Source organism: Aegilops tauschii, chromosome 7 (genome assembly GCF_002575655.3).
Source record: "Aegilops tauschii subsp. strangulata cultivar AL8/78 chromosome 7, Aet v6.0, whole genome shotgun sequence".
In the NCBI taxonomy this organism is placed as follows: Eukaryota; Viridiplantae; Streptophyta; class Magnoliopsida; order Poales; family Poaceae; genus Aegilops; species Aegilops tauschii.
Window position 1 is genome coordinate 533,667,099 of NC_053041.3, and position 20,889 is coordinate 533,687,987.

General features: G+C 43.6%; 1 protein-coding gene across 1 annotated transcript in view; it reads right to left on the bottom strand.

The window, feature by feature from the left end:
• Positions 1–20,260, bottom strand: part of LOC109759353 (uncharacterized) — a 34,431-nt gene extending 14,171 nt beyond the window's left edge. The window contains exon 1 of the mRNA XM_040396102.2: positions 19,917–20,260. Coding sequence (XP_040252036.1) covers positions 19,917–20,260 — 344 coding nt within the window. The remainder of the gene's footprint in view (positions 1–19,916) is intronic.
• Positions 20,261–20,889: the final 629 nt, after the last annotated feature.

The following is a 20,889-nucleotide window of genomic DNA, read 5'->3' on the forward strand; positions in this document are numbered from 1 at the left end:
CACACCATCACACTATGGTGCTCCAAGCGGTATTAGTCATGAAACAATTTCCACAATTTCTTAATTGTGTGCCAAACTCGTAACTCAGATACTCATCTCTATGATCATATCACAAACATTTTATCCTCTTGTCACGATGATCTTCAACTTCACTCTGAAATTACTTGAACCTTTCAATAATTCAGACTGGTGTTTCATCAAGTAAATATACTCAGAATCTACTCAAATCGTCTGTGAAGTAAGAGCATAACGATATTCACTGCGTTCCTCAACACTCATTGGATTGCACACATCAAATGTATTACTTCCAACAAGTTGCTCTCTTGTTCCATCTTACTGAAAATGAGGCCTTTCAGTCATCTTGCCCATGTGGTATGATTTGCATGTCTCAAGTGATTCAAAATCAAGTGAGTCCAAACGATCCATCTGCATGGAGTTTCTTCATGCATATATACCAATAGACATGGTTCGCATGTCTCAATCTTTTAAAAAATGAGTGAGTCCAAAGATCCATCAACATGGAGCTTCTTCATGCGTTTTATCCCAATATGACTCAAATAGCAGTGCCACAAGTATGTGGTACTATCATTACTATCTTATATCTTTTGGCATGAACATGTGTATCACTACGATCGAGGTTCATTTTAGGTGCAAGACCATTGAAGGTATTATTCAAATAAACAGAGTAACCATTATTCTCCTTAAATGAATAACCGTATTGCGATAAACATAATCCAATCATGTTTATGCTCAACGCAAACACCAAATAACAATTATTTAGGTTTAACACCAATCTCGATGGTAGAGGGAGCACGCGATGCTTGATCACATCAACCTTGGAAACACTTCCAACACATATCGTCATCTCACCTTTAGCTAGTCTCCGTTTATTCCACAGCTTTTATTTCGAGTTACTAACACTTAGCAACCGAACCGGTATCTAATACCCTGGTGCTGCTAGGAGTACTAGTAAAGTACACATTCATATAATGTATATCCAATATACTTCTGTCGACCTTGCCTGCCTTCTCATCTACCAAGTATCTAGGGTAGTTCTGCTTCAGTGACCGTTCCCCTCATTACAGAAGCACTTAGTCTCGGGTTTGGGTTCAACCTTGGGATTCTTCACTAGAGCAGCAAATGATTTGTTGTTTCATGAAGTATCCCTTTTGCCCTTGCCCTTCTAGAAACTAGTGGTCTTACTAACCATCAACAATTGATGCTTCTTCTTGATTTCTACTTTCGCGGTGTCAAACATCGCGAGTTGCTCAAGGATCATCATGTCTATCCCTGATATGTTATAGTTCATCACGAAGCTCTAATAGCTTGGTGGTAGTGACTATGGAGAACCATCACTATCTCATCTGGAAGATTAACTCCCACTCGATTCAAGTGATTGTAGTACTCAGACAATCTGAGCACATGCTCAATGATTGAGCTTTTCTCCCTTAGTTTGCAGGCTTAAGAAACTTGTTAGAGGTCTCATACCTCTTGACGTGGGCATTAGTCTGAAATCCCAATTTCAGTCTTTGGAACATCTCATATGTTCTGCGACGTTTCAAAACCGTCTTGTCGCCACAATTTTAAACCGTTAGCATCACACACTGAACTATCACGTAGTCATCAAAACGTGTATGTCAGATGTTTTGTGACATCTACAGACGACGCTCGAGGTTCAGCACACCGAGCGGTGCATTAAGGACATAAGCCTTCTGTGCAGCAATGAGGACATCCTCAGTTTACAGACCCAGTCCGCATAATTGCTACTATCAACTTTCAACTAAATTTTCTCTAGGAACATATCTTAAACAGTAGAACTAAACCGTAAGCTATGACATAATTTGCAAAGACCTTTTGACTATGTTCATGATAATTAAGTTCATCTGATTATTTAATGAACTCCCACTCAGATAGACATCCCTCTAGTGATCTAAGTGATACATGATCCGAGTCAAACTAGGCCGTGTCCGATCATCACGTGAGACGGACTAGTCATCAACGGTGAACATCTCCATGTTGATCGTATCTACTATACGACTCATGTTCGACCTTTCGGTCTCTTGTGTTCCGAGGCCATGTCTGTACATGCTAGGCTCGTCAAGTCAACCTAAGTGTTTTGCTTGTGTTCCGAGGCCATGTCTGTACATGCTAGGCTCGTCAACACCCGTTGTATGCGAACGTTAGAATCTATCACACCCGATCATCACGTGGTGCTTCAAAACAACGAACCTTCGCAACGGTGCACAGTTAGGGGGAACACGTCTCTTGAAATTTTAGTGAGGGATCATCTTATTTATGCTACCGCCGTTCTAAGCAAATAAGATGTAAACATGACAAACATCACATGCAAATCATAAAGTGACATGATATGGCCAATATCATCTTGCGCCTTTTGATCTCCATCTTCGAGGCGCGGCATGATCACCTTCGTCACCAGCATGACACCATGATCTCCATCATCGTGTCTTCATGAAGTTGTCTCTCCAACTATTACTTCTACTACTATGGCTAACGGTTAGCAATAAAGTAAAGTAATTACATGGCGTTTTTCATTGACACGCAGGTCATACAATAAATTAAGACAACTCCTATGGCTCCTGCCGGTTGTCATACTCATCGACATGCAAGTCGTGATTCCTATTACAAGAACATGATCAATCTCATACATCACATATATAATTCATCACATCCTTTTGGCCATATCACATCACATAGCATACCCTGCAAAAACAAGTTAGACGTCCTCTAATTGTTGTTGCATGTTTTACGTGGCTGCTATGGGTTTCTAGCAAGAACGTTTCTTACCTACGCAAAGGCCACAACGTGATATGCCAATTTCTATTTACCCTTCATAAGGACCCTTTTCATCGAATCTGATCCGACTAAAGTGGGAGAGACAGACACCCGCTAGCCACCTTATGCAACTAGTGCATGTCAGTCGGTGGAACCTGTCTCACGTAAGTGTACGTGTAAGGTCGGTCCGGGCCGCTTCATCCCACGATGCCGCCGAATCAAGATAAGACTAGTAACGGCAAGTAAATTGACAAAATCGACGCCCACAACTACTTTGTGTTCTACTCGTGCATAGAAACTACGCATAGACCTAGCTCATGATGCCACTGTTGGGGAACATAGCAGAAATTCAAAAATTTTCTACGCATCACTAAGATCAATCTATGGAGTAATCTAGCACCGAGGGGAAGGGGAGTGCATCTACATACCATTGTAGATCGCTAAGCGGAAGCGTTGCAAGAACGCGGATGAAGGAGTCGTACTCGTAGCGATTCAGATCGCGGTTGATTCTGATCTAAGCGCCGAACCACGGCGCCTCCGCGTTCAACACACGTGCAGCCCGGTGACGTCTCCCACACCTTGATCCAGCAAGGAGAGAGGGAGAGGTTGGGGAAGACTCCGTCCATGCAGCAGCACGACGGCGTGGTGGTGGTGGAGGAGTATGGCACTCCAGCAGGGCTTCGCCAAGCACTGCGAGAGACGAGGAGGGAGAGGGGTAGGGCTGCGCCAAGAGAGAGGAAGACTCATGTCTATGGCAGCCCCAAAACCCCCACTATATATAGGGGAGGGGAGGGGCTGCGCCCCCATCTAGGGTTCCCCCCCCAAGGGGTGCGGCCAGCCCTAGATGGGACTTGGAGGGGCGGCCAAGGGGGGAGAGAGGGGGGCGCACCACTAGGTGGGCCTTAGGCCCATCTGAGCCTAGGGTTTCCCCCTTCCCCCTTCCCTGCGCCTTGGGCCCCTTTGTGGGAGGCTCACCAGCCCACCTAGGGGCTGGTCCCTTCCCACACTTGGCCCACGCAGCCCTCTGGGGCCGGTGGCCCCACCTGGTGGACCCCCGGGACCCTCCCGGTGGTCCCGGTACGTTACTGATAGCACCCAAAACTTTTCCGGTGACCAAAACAGGACTTCCCATATATAAATCTTTACCTCCGGACCATTCCGGAACTCCTCATGATGTTCGGGATCTCATCCGGGACTCCGAACAACATTCGGTAACCACGTATATCTATTCCCTATAACCCTAGCGTCATCGAACCTTAAGTGTGTAGACCCGACGGGTTCGGGAACCATGCAGACATGACCGAGACGTTCTCCGGTCAATAACCAATAGCGGGATCTGGATACCCATGTTGGCTCCCACATGTTCCACGATGATCTCATCGGATGAACCACGATGTCGGGGATTCAATCAATCCCGTATACAATTCCCTTTGTCAATCGGTATGTTACTTGCCCGAGATTCGATCGTCGGTATCCCGATACCTTGTTCAATCTCGTTACCGGCAAGTCTCTTTACTCGTTCCGTAACACATCATCCCGTGATCAACTCCTTGGTCACATTGTGCACATTATGATGATGTCCTACCGAGTGGGCCCAGAGATACCTCTCCGTTTACACGGAGTGACAAATCCCAGTCTCGATTCGTGCCAACCCAACAGACACTTTCGGAGATACCTGTAGTGCACCTTTATAGCCACCCAGTTACGTTGTGACGTTTGGTACACCCAAAGCATTCCTACGGTATCCGGGAGTTGCACAATCTCATGGTCTAAGGAAATGATACTTGACATTAGAAAAGCTCTTAGCAAACGAACTACACGATCTTGTGCTAGGCTTAGGATTGGGTCTTGTCCATCACATCATTCTCCTAATGATGTGATCCCGTTATCAACGACATCCAATGTCCATGGTCAGGAAACCGTAACCATCTATTGATCAACGAGCTAGTCAACTAGAGGCTTACTAGGAACATGGTGTTGTCTATGTATCCACACATGTATCTGAGTTTCCTATCAATACAATTTTAGCATGGATAATAAACGATTATAATGAACAGGGAAATATAATAATAATAACCAATTTATTATTGCCTCTAGGGCATATTTCCAATAGTTCCATGCTTTCGAGAGGGAAATCACCAAGATTGAAGGGGAATCCAAATTTCTGTCCTAGTTTGTCATTCCGTTTTTTCCAACGATCAACATACCGCCCCAAATGCAACGTGTTCAAATTTGACAATTTTCCGGGCTCATTTACCATATTTATGGGATTGTGTGCATTTTCTAGGCATTAATGCACATAATTAAAATTTGAACAATCTGTGCATGAAAAGGTGCACAAGAACGGTCTGGAAAACCATGCTCGTGCTATTTAGTACATTCTCATGCCTTTTACAAGGAATGTGCAGATATTTCAAGGAAATGTGTGGTAATAGTCAACCATAAACGCGTTGTTTACTGGGTTAACAACTATACAAAAAATGAAATACATGGTTGGAAAACATGATGCCTGGCGTGGTGCCATGGTATGGCCTCACCGTGCCATGGTAAAAATTGAAGAATGTTTTCCTTATGTCGTGATGCACGCCTTTCATAAATTGAACCATCACCGAGGAAGTTTCATGGTTTCGAGGGGGAAATCACCAAGATGGAAGGGGGTCCAAATTTCCTTTGTCCTTTGTCCATGAGTTTTTTCTATGATGAACATACACCCTGCAAATCACCGTGTTCAAATTTGGCACTTTTCCGGGTTCATTTACCATATTTAGGGGATTATGTGCATTTCCTAGGCGTTAATGCACATAATTCAAGTTCAAACAATCGGTGGATGAAAGGGTGAACAAGAACGGCCTAGAAAACCATGCTCGCACCATTTAGTAAATTCTCATGCCTTTTACAAGGAATGGACCGATATTTGATGAAATGTGTGGCAATAGTCAACCACAAACGTTTGTTTATAGGGTTTTCAACTATAGAAAAAATGAAATAAATGCTTGAAAAACATGACGCCTGGCGTGGTGCCATGGTATGACCTCACCATGCCCTGGTAAAAATTTGAGAAGGTTTGGCTTATGTCGTTATGCACGGCCTTCATAAATCAAACCATCACCGAGGAAGTTCCATGCTTTCGAGAGGGTAATCACCAAGATTGAAGGGGAATCCAAATTTTCTTCGTTCTTTGCCCTGGAGTTTTTTTCTATGACGAACATACACCCTGCAAATCACCGTGTTCAAATTTGGCATTTTCCCGGGTTCATTTACCATATTTAGGGGATTATGTGCATTTTCTAGGCATTTAGCGCATATAAATCCAATCCAGCTACAGCTGCACGGGTGTGATGTGAGGGACATGGATTGCCGTTCGATTGCGGTGCATCCTACGGTGCACACGCGCGATCCGCGTGGCTGGGGTTCTGTCCAATCATAACGCAACACACAATAGGCTCAGCGCACACTGTTTCCGAAAGCGACAGAGATGAACCGTGTGTGATAATGAACGAGCAAAATTGTAAGGGAAGCCAAATTTCTGTTGTCGTTTGTCGTTGAGCTCTTGAATACCATCGCACTGTACGGCTGCCCGGCCCCTCCGTCCCAGAGCTCTCTCCAAGCGTCGTCCATGGCACCGCGGCGCATAGTAACTGGTAAGGAAGCGATGGCATCCCGCTGCGTCGCGTTCCTTGCCGCCCGCGACCGCACACATGGTAAGGAAGCGATGGCATCTCGCCGCGCTGAGTTCATCGCCGCCGCCGGCCACACAGTTACGTGGGCGGACTTTGAGGCTGCCATGGCCGAATGGGCGGTGGATCTAGAGGCGGCCAAAGCCGCACAGAAGGAGCGGAAAAAGCAGGAAGCAGTCAAGAAAAGAGAGTCTCGCCGCTGCAAGAAAGAAGAGGCCGCACGCCGTGGTGAGGAGAGCTTGGCGGAGATCGAAGCACGGTGGGCTGCCGCCTACAAGGCCGGGAAGGAGAACGCCGACGTTTGGCTAGCATGGCCCAATGGCAGCATGTGAGAAGTAGTTTAAGTTTGTAGTATTAGAGCAAATTACCAGTAGTACTTTAAGTTTGTAGTATTAACGTACAATGTCGGTAAGAGCATCCTTTGAGGGCTTTGAGCGTTGATTAGCATGTGTGCCTGTATGCGTGTTTTTGCGTTAACCATTAGAAGATCACAAACCACATGGTTTCTATGTCGTACCTGTCTGCGTTTTTTTGCGTTATGATCCATAAGTCAGTTACCTGTGCGATATTTCCTAATAAACTAGGCGTACTGTTGGGGATATAACTATTGTGTATGACCCGCCCAGGAGGGGCCGAGTCATACCGCTGGCGACTTAAAGATGAAGATGGCGGGTTATGAAGCAAGCCTATTGAAGGCCCAAGACCCAGAGGCGACTTGAGGCCCAAGAGGATGAACTGCCATATGTGTAACTTGTATTGTAAGGCAAGCTTAGTTGGTCACTGAGCCGGACACGTTGTGTATGAGCCGGCCGGGACTTTGTAAGCCGTCGGGCATCAACCTGTGTATATAAAGGGGTGACCGGGCGGCGGGTTAAGACAAGAAACAAGAGATCGAGAACTAGGTCAAGCGTATTCGCTCCATGGTAATCGATAAAACCCAAGCAATACAATCCCAAACTGGAGTAAGCCTTTACCTCGTTGAGAGGGGCCGAACTATTATAAACTCTCTGTGTCCTTTGTCCTGATTAACCCCATCAAGCTAGCCTAGCTGCGATGGCTCCACACCTAAGTCCTTTCGCTAGGGCATCTGTCGTGTTAAGTCCACGATAATTGGCGCCCACCGTCAGGGGCGGAGACAGGGGCGAGCAGGGGCTAGACCCCCCAATGGCTCGCCACCCCCATGGATTTGCAGCGGGTTGTATTACTGCAGATGTGCTAATGGCCGGAAGTAATGAACTTAATTAGCCCAATGCTTGCTTTATGAACGCATAAAAATAAGGAAGCCCAGCCCATGTTACCCATAAGCCATTGCGGCCTCGCACATGTGTGGTTGTTTTGCCGGCTGTGCACACGTATCAATCAGATTTGCCTAAAAAAATCAATCAGATCCGTCGGCGTATACCTGCGTCTCGCTACTAGGTCTAAAAAGGTCTCGCTGTCTAGGGCGCTTGCCGCCGCCGCCGCCTGCCGCCATGACGAGACCCACAACAACAGAACAAGCACACGGCCAGGCGCTAGGATACTTCATACTGGAGACTGGTGTCCAGCGAGTACATATAATCATTTCAATTTGGAGACACAATGATGCTGCAATGGCCGCCTCTTCTTCTTATCGCCGGTTTTCTGCGCGCCTATAATTGTTCAGTGAACTCTCCCGGATCTTTTTTTCAAGGTATATGTTTATAGCTAATCTACTTTCGTTGATGCAAGTAGTGTCTAATAAGTAATAACTCGGTAATACTACTTGCTAATTTTATGTAGACATGCTAATTTTATGTAGACAGTTGAAAGAAATAGATCTAATGTATCATTTGCTTTTGTTTTTCTGTACTTTTCTAGTTTAAAGTGAAGATAAATTAAGATTTTAGGACATTATTTACTCGAGTACAATGTTACAGGTAAATGCAAACCTAAATCTGAAGAGACAGTTTAACAATGTGTTAGAATGTAAACTTGTATCATGTCACAATTTTATGTTACATGTTTATAAATCTTAGACAAATTATACTAATGTTGTGTTTATATATGTTAGGAAAATTAGACATGTAACAACACTACATTGGTAGAATATATATATTGGTATATATATTGTTACATGAGGGTTGTTGGTCCTTGTCTTTTCGCCCCCCTATGTTTGTCCATGACCGTGGGGCCAGCGCATGGTGGTTTCGAGTTCTTGAAGGGCAACTTCACAGGGATCAAGGGATACGCCATGGGCCGGATGACTAAGAGTCGTCACGGCAAGCTCTACATCGACGACGCTGGCTAGGGCCCCGAGGCTGGCTCAATTGAGTACGGGTACCGGGTCCCCTTCGGCGGAATCCATGTCTTCATCGGCAAGATTGGCGAATCGGGGCCTGAGCCGGACACCTGCACCGACATCGTCGAGGCGGCTCAGCGTGCGTGACCCGCCAAGGTTCAAGCCGCCGTGAAGCACACCTTTGTTGGTGTAATCCATGGGGCGGATCTTGAGGAAGGATCTGTGCCCGGTGGAGAGACGACCATCTACTCTGACGGTGAGTCGTCAACCGGTGAGACCAATTCTATGTATTGATACGTCCATTTTGCATCATGCTTTTATATCGATATTTATTGCATTATGGGATGTTATTACACATTATGTCACAATACTTATGCCTATTCTCTCTTATTTTACAAGGTTTACATAAGGAGGGAGAATGCCGGCAGCTGGAATTCTGGGCTGGAAAAGGAGCAAATATTAGAGACCTATTTTGCACAACTCCAAAAGTCCTGAAACTCCACAAAAGTTGTTTTTGGAAATAATAAAAAATACTGAGCGGAAGAAATACCAGAGGGGGCCCACACCCTGGCCACGAGGGTGGGGGGCGCGCCCTACCCCCTGGGCGCGCCCCCTGCCTTGTGGGCCCCCTGTTGGCCCTCCGGTGCCCATCTTCTGCTATATGAAGTCTTTCACCCGAAGAAAAATCATAAGCAAGCTTTCGGGACGAGACTCCGCCGCCACGAGGCAGAACCTTGGCGGAACCAATCTAGGGCTCCGGCAGAGCTGTTCTGCCGGGGACACTTCCCTCCGGGAGGGGGAAATCATCGCCATCGTCATCACGAACACTCCTCTCATCGGGAGGGGGCCAATCTCCATCAACATCTTCACCAGCACCATCTTCTCTCAAACCCTAGTTCATCTCTTGTATCCAATTCTTGTCTCCAAGTCTGGGATTGGTACCTGTAGGTTGCTAGTAGTGTTGATTACTCCTTGTAGTTGATGCTAGTTGGTTTATTTGGTGGAAGATCATATGTTCAGATCCTTTATGCATATTAATACCCCTCTGATTATGAACATGAATATGCTTTGTGAGTAGTTACGTTTTTTCCTGAGGACATGGGAGAAGTCTTGCTATTAGTAGTCATGTGAATTTGGTATTCGTTCGATATTTTGATGAGATGTATGTTGTCTCTCCTCTAGTGGTGTTATGTGAACGTCGACTACATGACACTTCACCATTATTTGGGCCTAGAGGAAGGCATTTGCAAGTAATAAGTAGATGATGGGTTGCTAGAGTGACAGAAGCTTAAACCCTAGTTTATGCGTTGCTTCGTAAGGGGCTGATTTGGATCCACATGTTTCATGCTATGGTTAGGTTTACCTTAATACTTCTTTTGTAGTTGCAGATGCTTGCAATAGGAGTTAATCATAAGTGGGATGCTTGTCCAAGTAAGGACAGCACCCAAGCACCGGTCCACCCACATATCAAATTATCAAAGTATCGAACGCGAATCATATGAATGTGATGAAAGCTAGCTTGACGATAATTCCCATGTGTCCTCTGGAGCGCTTTTCTCTATATAAGAGTTTGTCCAGGCTTGTCCTTTGCTACAAAAAGGATTGGGCCACCTTGCTGCACCTTACTTACTTTTGTTACTTGTTGCTCGTTACAAATTATCCTATCACAAAACTATCTGTTACCTATAATTTCCGTGCTTGCAGAGAATACCTTGCTGAAAACCGCTTATCATTTCCTTCTGCTCCTCGTTGGGTTCGATACTCTTACTTATCAAAAGGACTACGATAGATCCCCTATACTTGTGGGTCATCAAGACTCTTTTCTGGCGCCGTTGCCGGGGAGTGAAGCGCCTTTGGTAGGTGGAGTTTGGTAAGGAAAAATTTATATAGTGTGCTGAAATTTACTATCATTCGTTACTATGGAAAGTAATCCTCTGAGGGGCTTGTTCGGGGTATCTTCACCCCGACCAGTAGAGCAAAGAGTTGCTCCTCAACCTGCTGAACCTATTGAAAATGAAAATGTCTACTTTGAAATTCCTTCAGGTATGGTAGAAAAACTGCTAGCTAATCCTTTTACAGGAGATGGAACATTACATCCTGATGAACACCTAATATATGTGGATGAAGTTTCTGGATTATTTAAGCTTGCAGGTATGCCCGATGATGTTATCAAGAAGAAGGTCTTCCCTTTATCTTTGAAGGGAGATGCATTGAGATGGTATAGGCTTTGTGATGATATGGGATCATGGAACTACAAACGATTGAAATTGGAATTTCATCAGAAGTTTTATCCTATGCATCTTGTTCATCGTGATCGCAATTATATATATAATTTCTGGCCCCGTGAAGGAGAAAGCCGCTCAAGCTTGGGGGAGGCTTAAATCAATGTTATATTCATGCCCCAATCATGAGCTTTCAAGAGAAATAATTATTCAGAAGTTTTATGCTCGGCTTTCTGATAACAATCGCACCATGCTCGACACTTCTTGTGCTGGCTCTTTTATGATGAAGACTATTGAATTCAAATGAGATTTATTGGAAAGAATTAAATGCAACTCTGAAGATTGGGACCTCGACGAAGGTAAGGAGTCAGGTATGACACCTAAGTTTGATTGTGTTAAATCTTTTATGGATACCGATGTTTTCCGTAAATTTAGCACTAAATATGGACTTGACTCTGAGATAGTGGCTTCTTTCTGTGAATCTTTTGCTACTCATGTTGATCTCCCTAAGGAAAAGTGGTTTAAATATCATCCTCCCATAGAAGTAAAAGTAGCTGCACCTATTAAAGTTGAGGAAAAGACTATCACTTATAATGATCCTATTGTTCCTACTGCTTATGTTGAAAAACCACCTTTCCCTGTTAGAATAAAGGATCATGCTAAGGCTTCAACTGTGGTTCGTAAAAGCAATATTAGAACTTATACACCTCCTGAGCAAGTTAAAGTTGAACCTAATATTGCTATTGTTAAAGATCTCTTGGCTGATAATATTGATGGGCATGTTATTTACTTCTGTGATGAAACTGCTAGAATTTTTAAACCTTGTGCTAAAGATAAACATAGACCTGTGATAGGCATGCCTGTTATTTCTGTTAAAATAGGAGATCATTGTTATCATGGCTTATGTGATATGGGTGCTAGTGCTAGTGCAATACCTATTGACTTATACAAAGAAATTATCCATGATATTGCACCTGCTGAGTTGGAAGATATTGATGTCACAATTAAACTTGCCAATAGAGATACTATTTCACCCATGGGAATTGTTAGAGATGTTGAAGTCTTGTGTGGGAAAACTAAATATCCTGCTGATTTTCTTGTTCTTGGTGCCCCACAAGATAGCTTTTGTCCCATTATATTTGGTAGACCCTTCTTGAACACTGTTAATGCTAGGATAGACTGCAAAAAGGATGTTGTCACTATTGGTTTGGGTGATATGTCCCATGAGTTTAATTTCTCTAAATTTCGTAGACAACACCGTGAAGAGGAATTGCCTAGTAAAGATGAAATTATTGGTCTTGCTTCTATTGACGTACCTCCTAGTGATCCTTTAGAACAATATTTGCTAGACCATGAAAATGATATGTTTATGAATGAAAGAAGGGAAATAGATGAAGTGTTCTTTAAACAGGGACCTATTCTGAAACACAACTTGCCTGTTGAAATCTTAGGGGATCCTCCTCCACCCAAGGGTGATCCCGTGTTTGAGCTTAAACCATTGCCTGATACTCTTAAATATGCTTATCTTGATGAAAAGAAGATATATCCTGTTATTATTAGTGCTAACCTTTCAGAGAAGGAGGAAGAAAAATTATTGAAAACTCTGAAGAAGCACCGTGCTGCTATTGGATATACTCTTGATGATCTTAAGGGCATTAGTCCCACTCTATGCCAACACAAAATAAACTTGGAAAAAGATGCCAAACCAGTTATTGGTCATCAACGACGGCTGAATCCTAAGATAAAAGAAGTGGTAAGAAAGGAAATATTAAAGCTCCTTGAAGCAGGTATAATCTATCCCGTTGCTGATAGTCAGTGGGTAAGTCCTGTCCATTGTGTCCCTAAGAAGGGATGTATTACTGTCGTTCCTAATGATAAAGATGAATTGATTCCGCAAAGAATTATTACAGGTTATAGGATGGTAATTGATTTCCGCAAATTAAATAAAGCTACTAAAAAGATCATTACCCCTTGCCATTTATTGATCAAATGCTAGAAAGATTATCCAAACACACACATTTTTGCTTTCTAGATGGTTATTCTGGTTTCTCTCAAATACCTGTGTCAGCTGATGATCAAGCTAAGACCACTTTTACTTGCCCTTTCGGTACTTTTGCTTATAGACGTATGCTTTTGGTTTATGTAATGCACCTGCTACCTTTCAAAGATGCATGATGGCTATATTCTCTGATTTTTGTGAAAAGATTTGTGAGGTTTTCATGGACGATTTCTCCGTTTATGGATCCTCTTTTGATGATTGCTTGAGCAACCTTGATCGAGTTTTGCAGAGATGTGAAGAAACTAACCTTGTCTTGAATTGGGAGAAGTGCCACTTTATGGTTAATGAAGGTATTGTCTTGGGGCATAAAGTTTCTGAAAGGGGCATTGAAGTTGATAAAGCTAAAGTTGATGCTATTGAAAAGATGTCGTGTCCCAAGGACATCCAAGGTATAAGAAGTTTCCTTGGCCATGCCGGCTTTTATAGGAGGTTCATTAAGGACTTCTCAAAAATTTCTCAGCCTCTGACTAATTTATTACAAAAAGATATACCTTTCGTTTTTGATGATGATTGTGTAGAAGCATTTGAAATACTTAAGAAAGCATTGATTTCTGCACCTATTGTGCAGCCACCTGATTGGAATTTACCCTTTGAAATCATGTGTGATGCTAGTGATTATGCTGTAGGTGCTGTTCTAGGGCAAAGAGTTGATAAGAAATTAAATGTTATTCAATATGCTAGTAAAACTCTAGACAATGCCCAGAGAAATTATGCTACTACTGAAAAATAATTTTTAGCAGTTGTGTTTGCTTGTGATAAGTTCAGACCTTATATTGTTGATTCTAAAGTAACTATTCACACTGATCATGCTGCTATTAAATATCTTATGGAAAAGAAAGATGCTAAACCTAGACTTATTAGATGGGTTCTCTTGCTACAAGAATTTGATTTGCATATTATTGATAGAAAGGGAGCTGAGAAGCCCATTGCAGACAACTTGTTTAGGTTAGAAAATGTTCTTGATGACCCACTACCTATTGATGATAACTTTCCTGATGAACAATTAAATTTCATAAATGCCTCTCGTACTGCTCCATGGTATGCTGATTATGCTAATTACATTGTTGCTAAATTTATACCACCTAGTTTCACATACCAGCAAAATAAAAAGTTTTTCTATTATTTGAGACATTACTTCTGGGATGACCCACATCTTTATAAAGAAGGAGCAGATGGTGTTATTAGACGTTGTGTACCTGAGCATGAACAGGAACAGATCCTATGCAAGTGTCACTCCGAGGCTTATGGAGGACACCATGCTGGAGATAGAACTGCACATAAGGTATTGCAATCCGGTTTTTATTGGCCTACTCTCTTCAAGGATGCCCGTAAGTTTGTCTTATCTTGTGATGAATGTCAAAGAATTGGTAATATTAGTAGACGTCAAGAAATGCCTATGAATTATTCACTTGTTATTGAACCATTTGATGTTTGGGGCTTTGATTATATTGGACCTTTTCCTGCCTCTAATGGATATACACATATTTTAGTTGCTGTTGATTACGTTACTAAGTGGGTAGAAGCTATTCCAACTAGTAGTGCTGATCATAACACCTCTATTAAGATGCTTAAAGAAGTTATTTTTCCGAGGTTTGGAGTCCCTAGATATTTAATGACTGATGGTGGTTCACATTTTATTCATGGTGCTTTCCGTAAAATGCTTGCTAAGTATGATGTTAATCATAGAATTGCATCTCCTTATCACCCACAGTCTAGTGGTCAAGTAGAATTAAGCAATAGAGAGCTCAAATTAATTTTGCAAAAGACTGTTAATAGATCTAGGAAGAATTGGTCCAAGAAACTTGATGATGCATTATGCGCCTATAGAACTGCATATAAAAATCCTATGGGTATGTCTCCGTATAAAATGGTTTATGGAAAAGCATGTCACTTACCTCTCGAACTAGAACATAAGGCATATTGGGCTATTAAAGAGCTCAACCATGATTTCAAACTTGCCGGTGAGAAGGGGTTATTTGACATTAGCTCACTTGATGAATGGAGAACCCAAGCCTATGAGAATGCCAAGTTTTTTAAAGAAAAAGTTAAAAGATGGCATGACAAAAGGATACAAAAGCGTGAGTTTAATGTAGGTGATTATGTATTATTATACAACTCTCGTTTAAGATTTTTTGCAGGAAAACTTCTCTCTAAATGGGAAGGTCCTTACGTTATCGAGGAGGTCTATCGTTCCGGTGCCATAAAAATCAACAGCTTCGAAGGCAAAAATCCGAAGGCGGTGAACGGTCAAAGAATCAAACAGTATATCTCAGGTAATCCTATAAATGTTGAAACCAATGTTATTGAAACCGTAACCCCAGAGGAATACATAAGGGACACTTTCCGGAACGTTTCAGACTCCGAAAATGAATAGGTATGTGGTACGGTAAGTAAACCGACTCCAAAACAGTTCTAATGGCAAATTTTCTTCGTTTTGGAATATTTATAAAAATAGAAAAACAAGAAGCAGTCCGGGAAGGACACGAGGCCTCCACGAGGGTGGAGGGCGCGCCCTACCCCCCTGGTCGCGCCCCCTGCCTCGTGGGCACCTCGTGTGCTCTCTGGACTCCGTTTTCTTGCACGTTACGTATTTTGGTCGGTAAAAATTAATTATATAATCTCCCGAAGGTTTTGACCCCTGTATCACGCAATTATCCTTCGTTTGTGTTTCGAGCTGTTGCTGCTGCTGCAGACTAGAGCAAGATGTCCTCTCAAGAGTCAGTCGGGGAGAGCCGGGTGTCTCATCCGGCATCGAGATCAAGGACAAACAGCGATGCTGACCACTTGGGCCAGCAACGGAGGAAGAGATGGAGGCTGATTTGAAGAGGATAGATGCCATGGAGGAGGATCAAGAAGTCACTCACTTCCGAGCTGGATTCACGATGGGGGAACTACAGAGCTCGACTATTCCAAACTCGGTTATCCCTTCCAATGTTAGATTTCTTTCTTATGAAAATATGAAGAAGAGTGTCACTTGTTCTCCCGCAGCTATGCAACACCCTTGGGTGCAAGGAGCTTTAGCCGTTACAGGAAAGCTTTGGAAGGAAATAATGGACCTCAAGCAGCAAGTCAATAAGCTCGAGGAGGAGAATCGTATCCTGAGGGGCATCATCGCCAAGAATATCACATCACCATCCCCAAAAAAGGAGATATAATCATATGGGTATGGGCACTCCCCTTGGCAAATGCCAAGCTTGGGGGAGGTGCCCCGGTATCGTATCACCATCACACTCCTATCTTTATCGTTTTTCTTAGTTCAATCCTTTCAGTAATATCTTGATCTAGTAGAATAAAGCTTTAGTATAATCTAGTTTTGAGTTTTGCTTTATGATCCCTTTATGTAATCAAGTCCGTGAGCTATATAATAAATATTAGTGTTGAGTCAAGGGCTTGATTATCTTGCTATGATCTTGAGTGAATAAAACTAAAGAAAAGAGTAAAAAGAAATAAAAAGAGATCATATTGATCTTATGGAGAGTAATGACTTCACATAGAAAGAGTATGATGATTAAAAATTGTTGAGAGTTGACAAACATAGCTTTGGTCATCGTTGCAATTAATAGGAAGTAATAAAGAAAGTGAGGTTTCACATATAAATATACTATCTTGGACATCTTTTATGATTGGGAGCACTCATTAAAATATGACATGCTAAAAAGTTGATGTTGGACAAGGAAGACAACGTAATGGGTTATGTTTTCTTATATCTGAGATAAAGTATATTGTCATGGATCATCCAACATGTTGAGCTTGCCTTTCCCCCTCATGCTAGCCAAATTCTTTGCACCAAGTAGAGATACCACTTGTGCTTCCAAATACCCTTAAACCCAGTTTTGCCATGAGAGTCCACCATATCTACCTATGGATTGAGTAAGATCCTTCAAGTAAGTTGTCACCGGTGCAAGCAATAAAAATTGCTCTCTAAATATGTATGATTGATTGGTGTGGAGGAAATAAGCTTTATACTATCTTGTGATGTGGAAGAAATAAAAGCGATGGACTGCATAGGAAAGGTCCATATCACAAGTGGCAATATAAAGTGACGTTCTTTCGCATTAAGATTTTGTGTATCCAACCATAAAAGCGCATGGCAACCTCTGCTTCCCTCTGCGAAGGGCCTATCTTTTATTATTATCTTCTACCTTTTGCAAGAGTCATGGTGATCTTCACCTTTCCTTTTTACATTTTATCCTTTGGCAAGCACAGTGTGTTGGAAAGATCCTGATATATATATATATCTAATTGGATGTAAGTTAGCATGAGCTATTATTGTCGACATTACCCTTGAGGTAAAAGGTTGGGAGGCGAAACTATAGGCCCCTATCTTTCTCTGTGTCCGATTAAAACTCCGTAACCACAAGTATTGCGTGAGTGTTAGCAATTGTGAAAGACTAAATGATAGTTGAGTATGTGAACTTGCTAAAAAGCTCTGACATCAACTCTTTCCGATGTTATGATAAATTGCAATTGCTTCAATGACTCAGATTAAAGTTTGTTAGTTCTCAATAAAGTTTCTGATTCATACTTTGCATTGTGAATAGATTATTACTTGATCATAAGAGATCATATGACATTATCCATATATGTTGCTGTTATAAGAATGATCATGATGCCCTCACGTCCGTATTTTATTTTATCGACACCTCTACCTCGAAACATGTGGATATATTTATCGTTATCGGCTTCCGCTTGAGGACAAGCGAGGTCTAAGCTTGGGGGAGTTGATACGTCCATTGTGCATCATGCTTTTATATCGATATTTATTGCATTATGGGCTGTTATTACACATTATGTCACAATACTTATGCCTATTGTCTCTTATTTTACAAGGTTTACATAAGGAGGGAGAATGCCGGCAGCTGGAATTCTGGGCTGGAAAAGGAGCAAATGTTAGAGACCTATTCTGCACAACTCCAAAAGTCCTGAAACTCCACGAAAGTTGTTTTTGGAAATAATAAAAAATACTGAGCGGAAAAAATACCAGAGGGGGCCCACACCCTGGCCACGAGGGTGGGGGGCGCGCCCTACCCCCTGGGCGTGCCCCCCTGCCTCGTGGGCCCCCTGTTGGACCTCCGGTGCCCATCTTCTACTATATGAAGTCTTTCGCCCGAAGAAAAATCATAAGCAAGCTTTCGGGACGAGACTCCGCCGCCACGAGGCGGAACCTTGGCGGAACCAATCTAGTGCTCCGGCAGAGCTGTTCTGCCGGGGACACTTCCCTCCGGGAGGGGGAAATCATGGCCATCGTCATCACCAACACTCCTCTCATCGGGAGGGGGCCAATCTCCATCAACATCTTCACCAGCACCATCTCCTCTCAAACCCTAGTTCATCTCTTGTATCCAATTCTTGTCTCCAAGTCTGGGATTGGTACCTGTAGGTTGCTAGTAGTGTTGATTACTCCTTGTAGTTGATGCTAGTTGGTTTATTTGGTGGAGATCATATGTTCAGATCCTTTATGCATATTAATACCCCTCTGACTATGAACATGAATATGCTTTGTGAGTAGTTATGTTTGTTCCTGAGGACATGGGAGAAGTCTTGCTATTAGTAGTCATGTGAATTTGGTATTCGTTCGATATTTTGATGAGATGTATGTTGTCTCTCCTCTAGTGGTGTTATGTGAACGTCGACTACATGGCACTTCACCATTATTTGGGCCTAGAGGAAGGCATTGGGAAGTAATAAGTAGATGATGGGTTGCTAGAGTGACAAAAGCTTAAACCCTAGTTTATGCGTTGCTTCGTAAGGAGCTGATTTGGATCCACATGTTTCATGCTATGGTTAGGTTTACCTTAATACTTCTTTTGTAGTTGCGGATGCTTGCAATAGGAGTTAATCATAAGTGGGATGCTTGTCCAAGTAAGGACAGCACCCAAGCACCAGTCCACCCACATATCAAATTATCAAAGTACCGAACGCGAATCATATGAACGTGATGAAAACTAGCTTGACAATAATTCCCATGTGTCCTCGGGAGTGCTTTTCTCTATATAAGAGTTTGTCCAGGCTTGTCCTTTGCTACAAAAAGGATTGGGCCACCTTGCTGCACCTTACTTACTTTTGTTACTTGTTGCTCGTTACAAATTATCCTATCACAAAACTATCTGTTACCTATAATTTCAGTGCTTGCAGAGAATACCTTGCTGAAAACCGCTTATCATTTCCTTCTGCTCCTCGTTGGGTTCGACACTCTTACTTATCGAAAGGACTACGATAGATCTCCTATACTTGTGGGTCATCATGTATCAATTGCAAGAAGGCTGGCTTGGGGGCTGTTCCGATGGCGACAGTATTCCAGACGCCTATGAGCCGCCGAGCCAGGTTGCAATCTTCATGGCCGGCACTCAACCGGTGCTCAGTTCGACAACCGCTGTGGCTATGACCTCTAGTTCAACGGCTGCAGTGACGGCTGGTGCTAGCGGCTCTGCGCGCCCGCCGACTCAGGTGTTATCCGAGCTCTTGGAGCCTTTGGCAACCTTATTGGCTGCAGAGGTAACGCAAGAGAATCAAGCACAACATAAAGTGGATGTGGCAAAATTGCGAGACGAGGTAGCTCAAGCCAAGGAGGAATTTAATGCTGAGAATGCTAGGATGGCAACAAAACGAGCTGCTCTAGACGCTCAGGCACAATGGATTCAGGCAGAGTCTTTCCGGCTTACCTTGGATCAAAACTCTTCAAACGCCATTATGAGGAGGAGGCACCAGACCCGTCTACCCACAAAGTTTGAGGCTAGGAACCTTTTCAATACACCTGGGGTAGGGACCAGTGACCCACCGTCATAAATTGAGTTGTTGAGACACCGGTGATCGGAGCGCCGATTCAGCCACGCGCTGCGGACCCGCCTCGCTTGAATTTGACTCCGCCTCAGCATGTTCCGACACCGCCGGGTCATTATTCTAACCCTTTGGACAATATGATCGCCGCGGCTACACGATTGGCAGCTCTCCCTATTGAAGGCGAGTCACCGTCCGCGATGGAGATACGAAGAGCTTCTTCAGACAGCGGTGGCGCAGCAGGCGGCTTACTCGTGCAGTCATGAACGGATTCATTCGACCCCGCGTCCAATCCGGAGTTATAGCAGGCATATTGATTCGCCAGCAGTTTCAAGCAGTGAGCGGCAACGTAACCAGCCCCGTAGGCATGACCCGCCTCGTACGGATAATAATGCCCAGGCTTTGGTGGATCAGGGCACGACACGTTGAGAGGCAGAGTTGGCGGCTCAGCAGCAATCTCCGGTTTACCCATCGGTGTCTGTGGAGGTAGGAGTGACCTCTAGAACCCTTGGTGTGCCATGTTTGGTGCTGGATTTTAAAGGCCCCCGTAAGGTGCCCAATTACACGGCGGATCAACCCCAGAGGCCTGGATTGAGAGCTATGAGATGGCCATGGAGATGTTGGATGTTAGTGATGCTGCGTGTGCTAAGTACTTCACCATGATGTTAGATGGGCCGGCTCGTACTTGGTTGAAAGGATTGCCCGCTAACTCCGTTAGGTCATGGGCAGAGTTGAAGACGCGGTTTATCCAAAATTTTAAAGACACGTGCAAGCGGCCTATGTTGATTCTGGATTTAGACTCTTGCGTCCAAGGTGAGGGCGAGTCAACAACCAATTGGGTGCGCCGGATTTCAGCCATTATCCACTCATCGGACAGTATCAACGCCGGGTCAGCAGTCCTGATGTTGGAGAAGAATTGTCGGTTCCTTCCCCTTAAGCAGAAGCTAGGGCGACTTAAGAGCGCCACTGCAATGATATGGGGGAGCTCATGGAGGCTCTTGTCAAATATCCCGACTCTGATAGTACAAAGGACCCTGAGTCTGATGAGGAGAAGGCTGGCAAGGGGAAGAAGAACGGCAACGCCAAGGGGCAGCACAATAC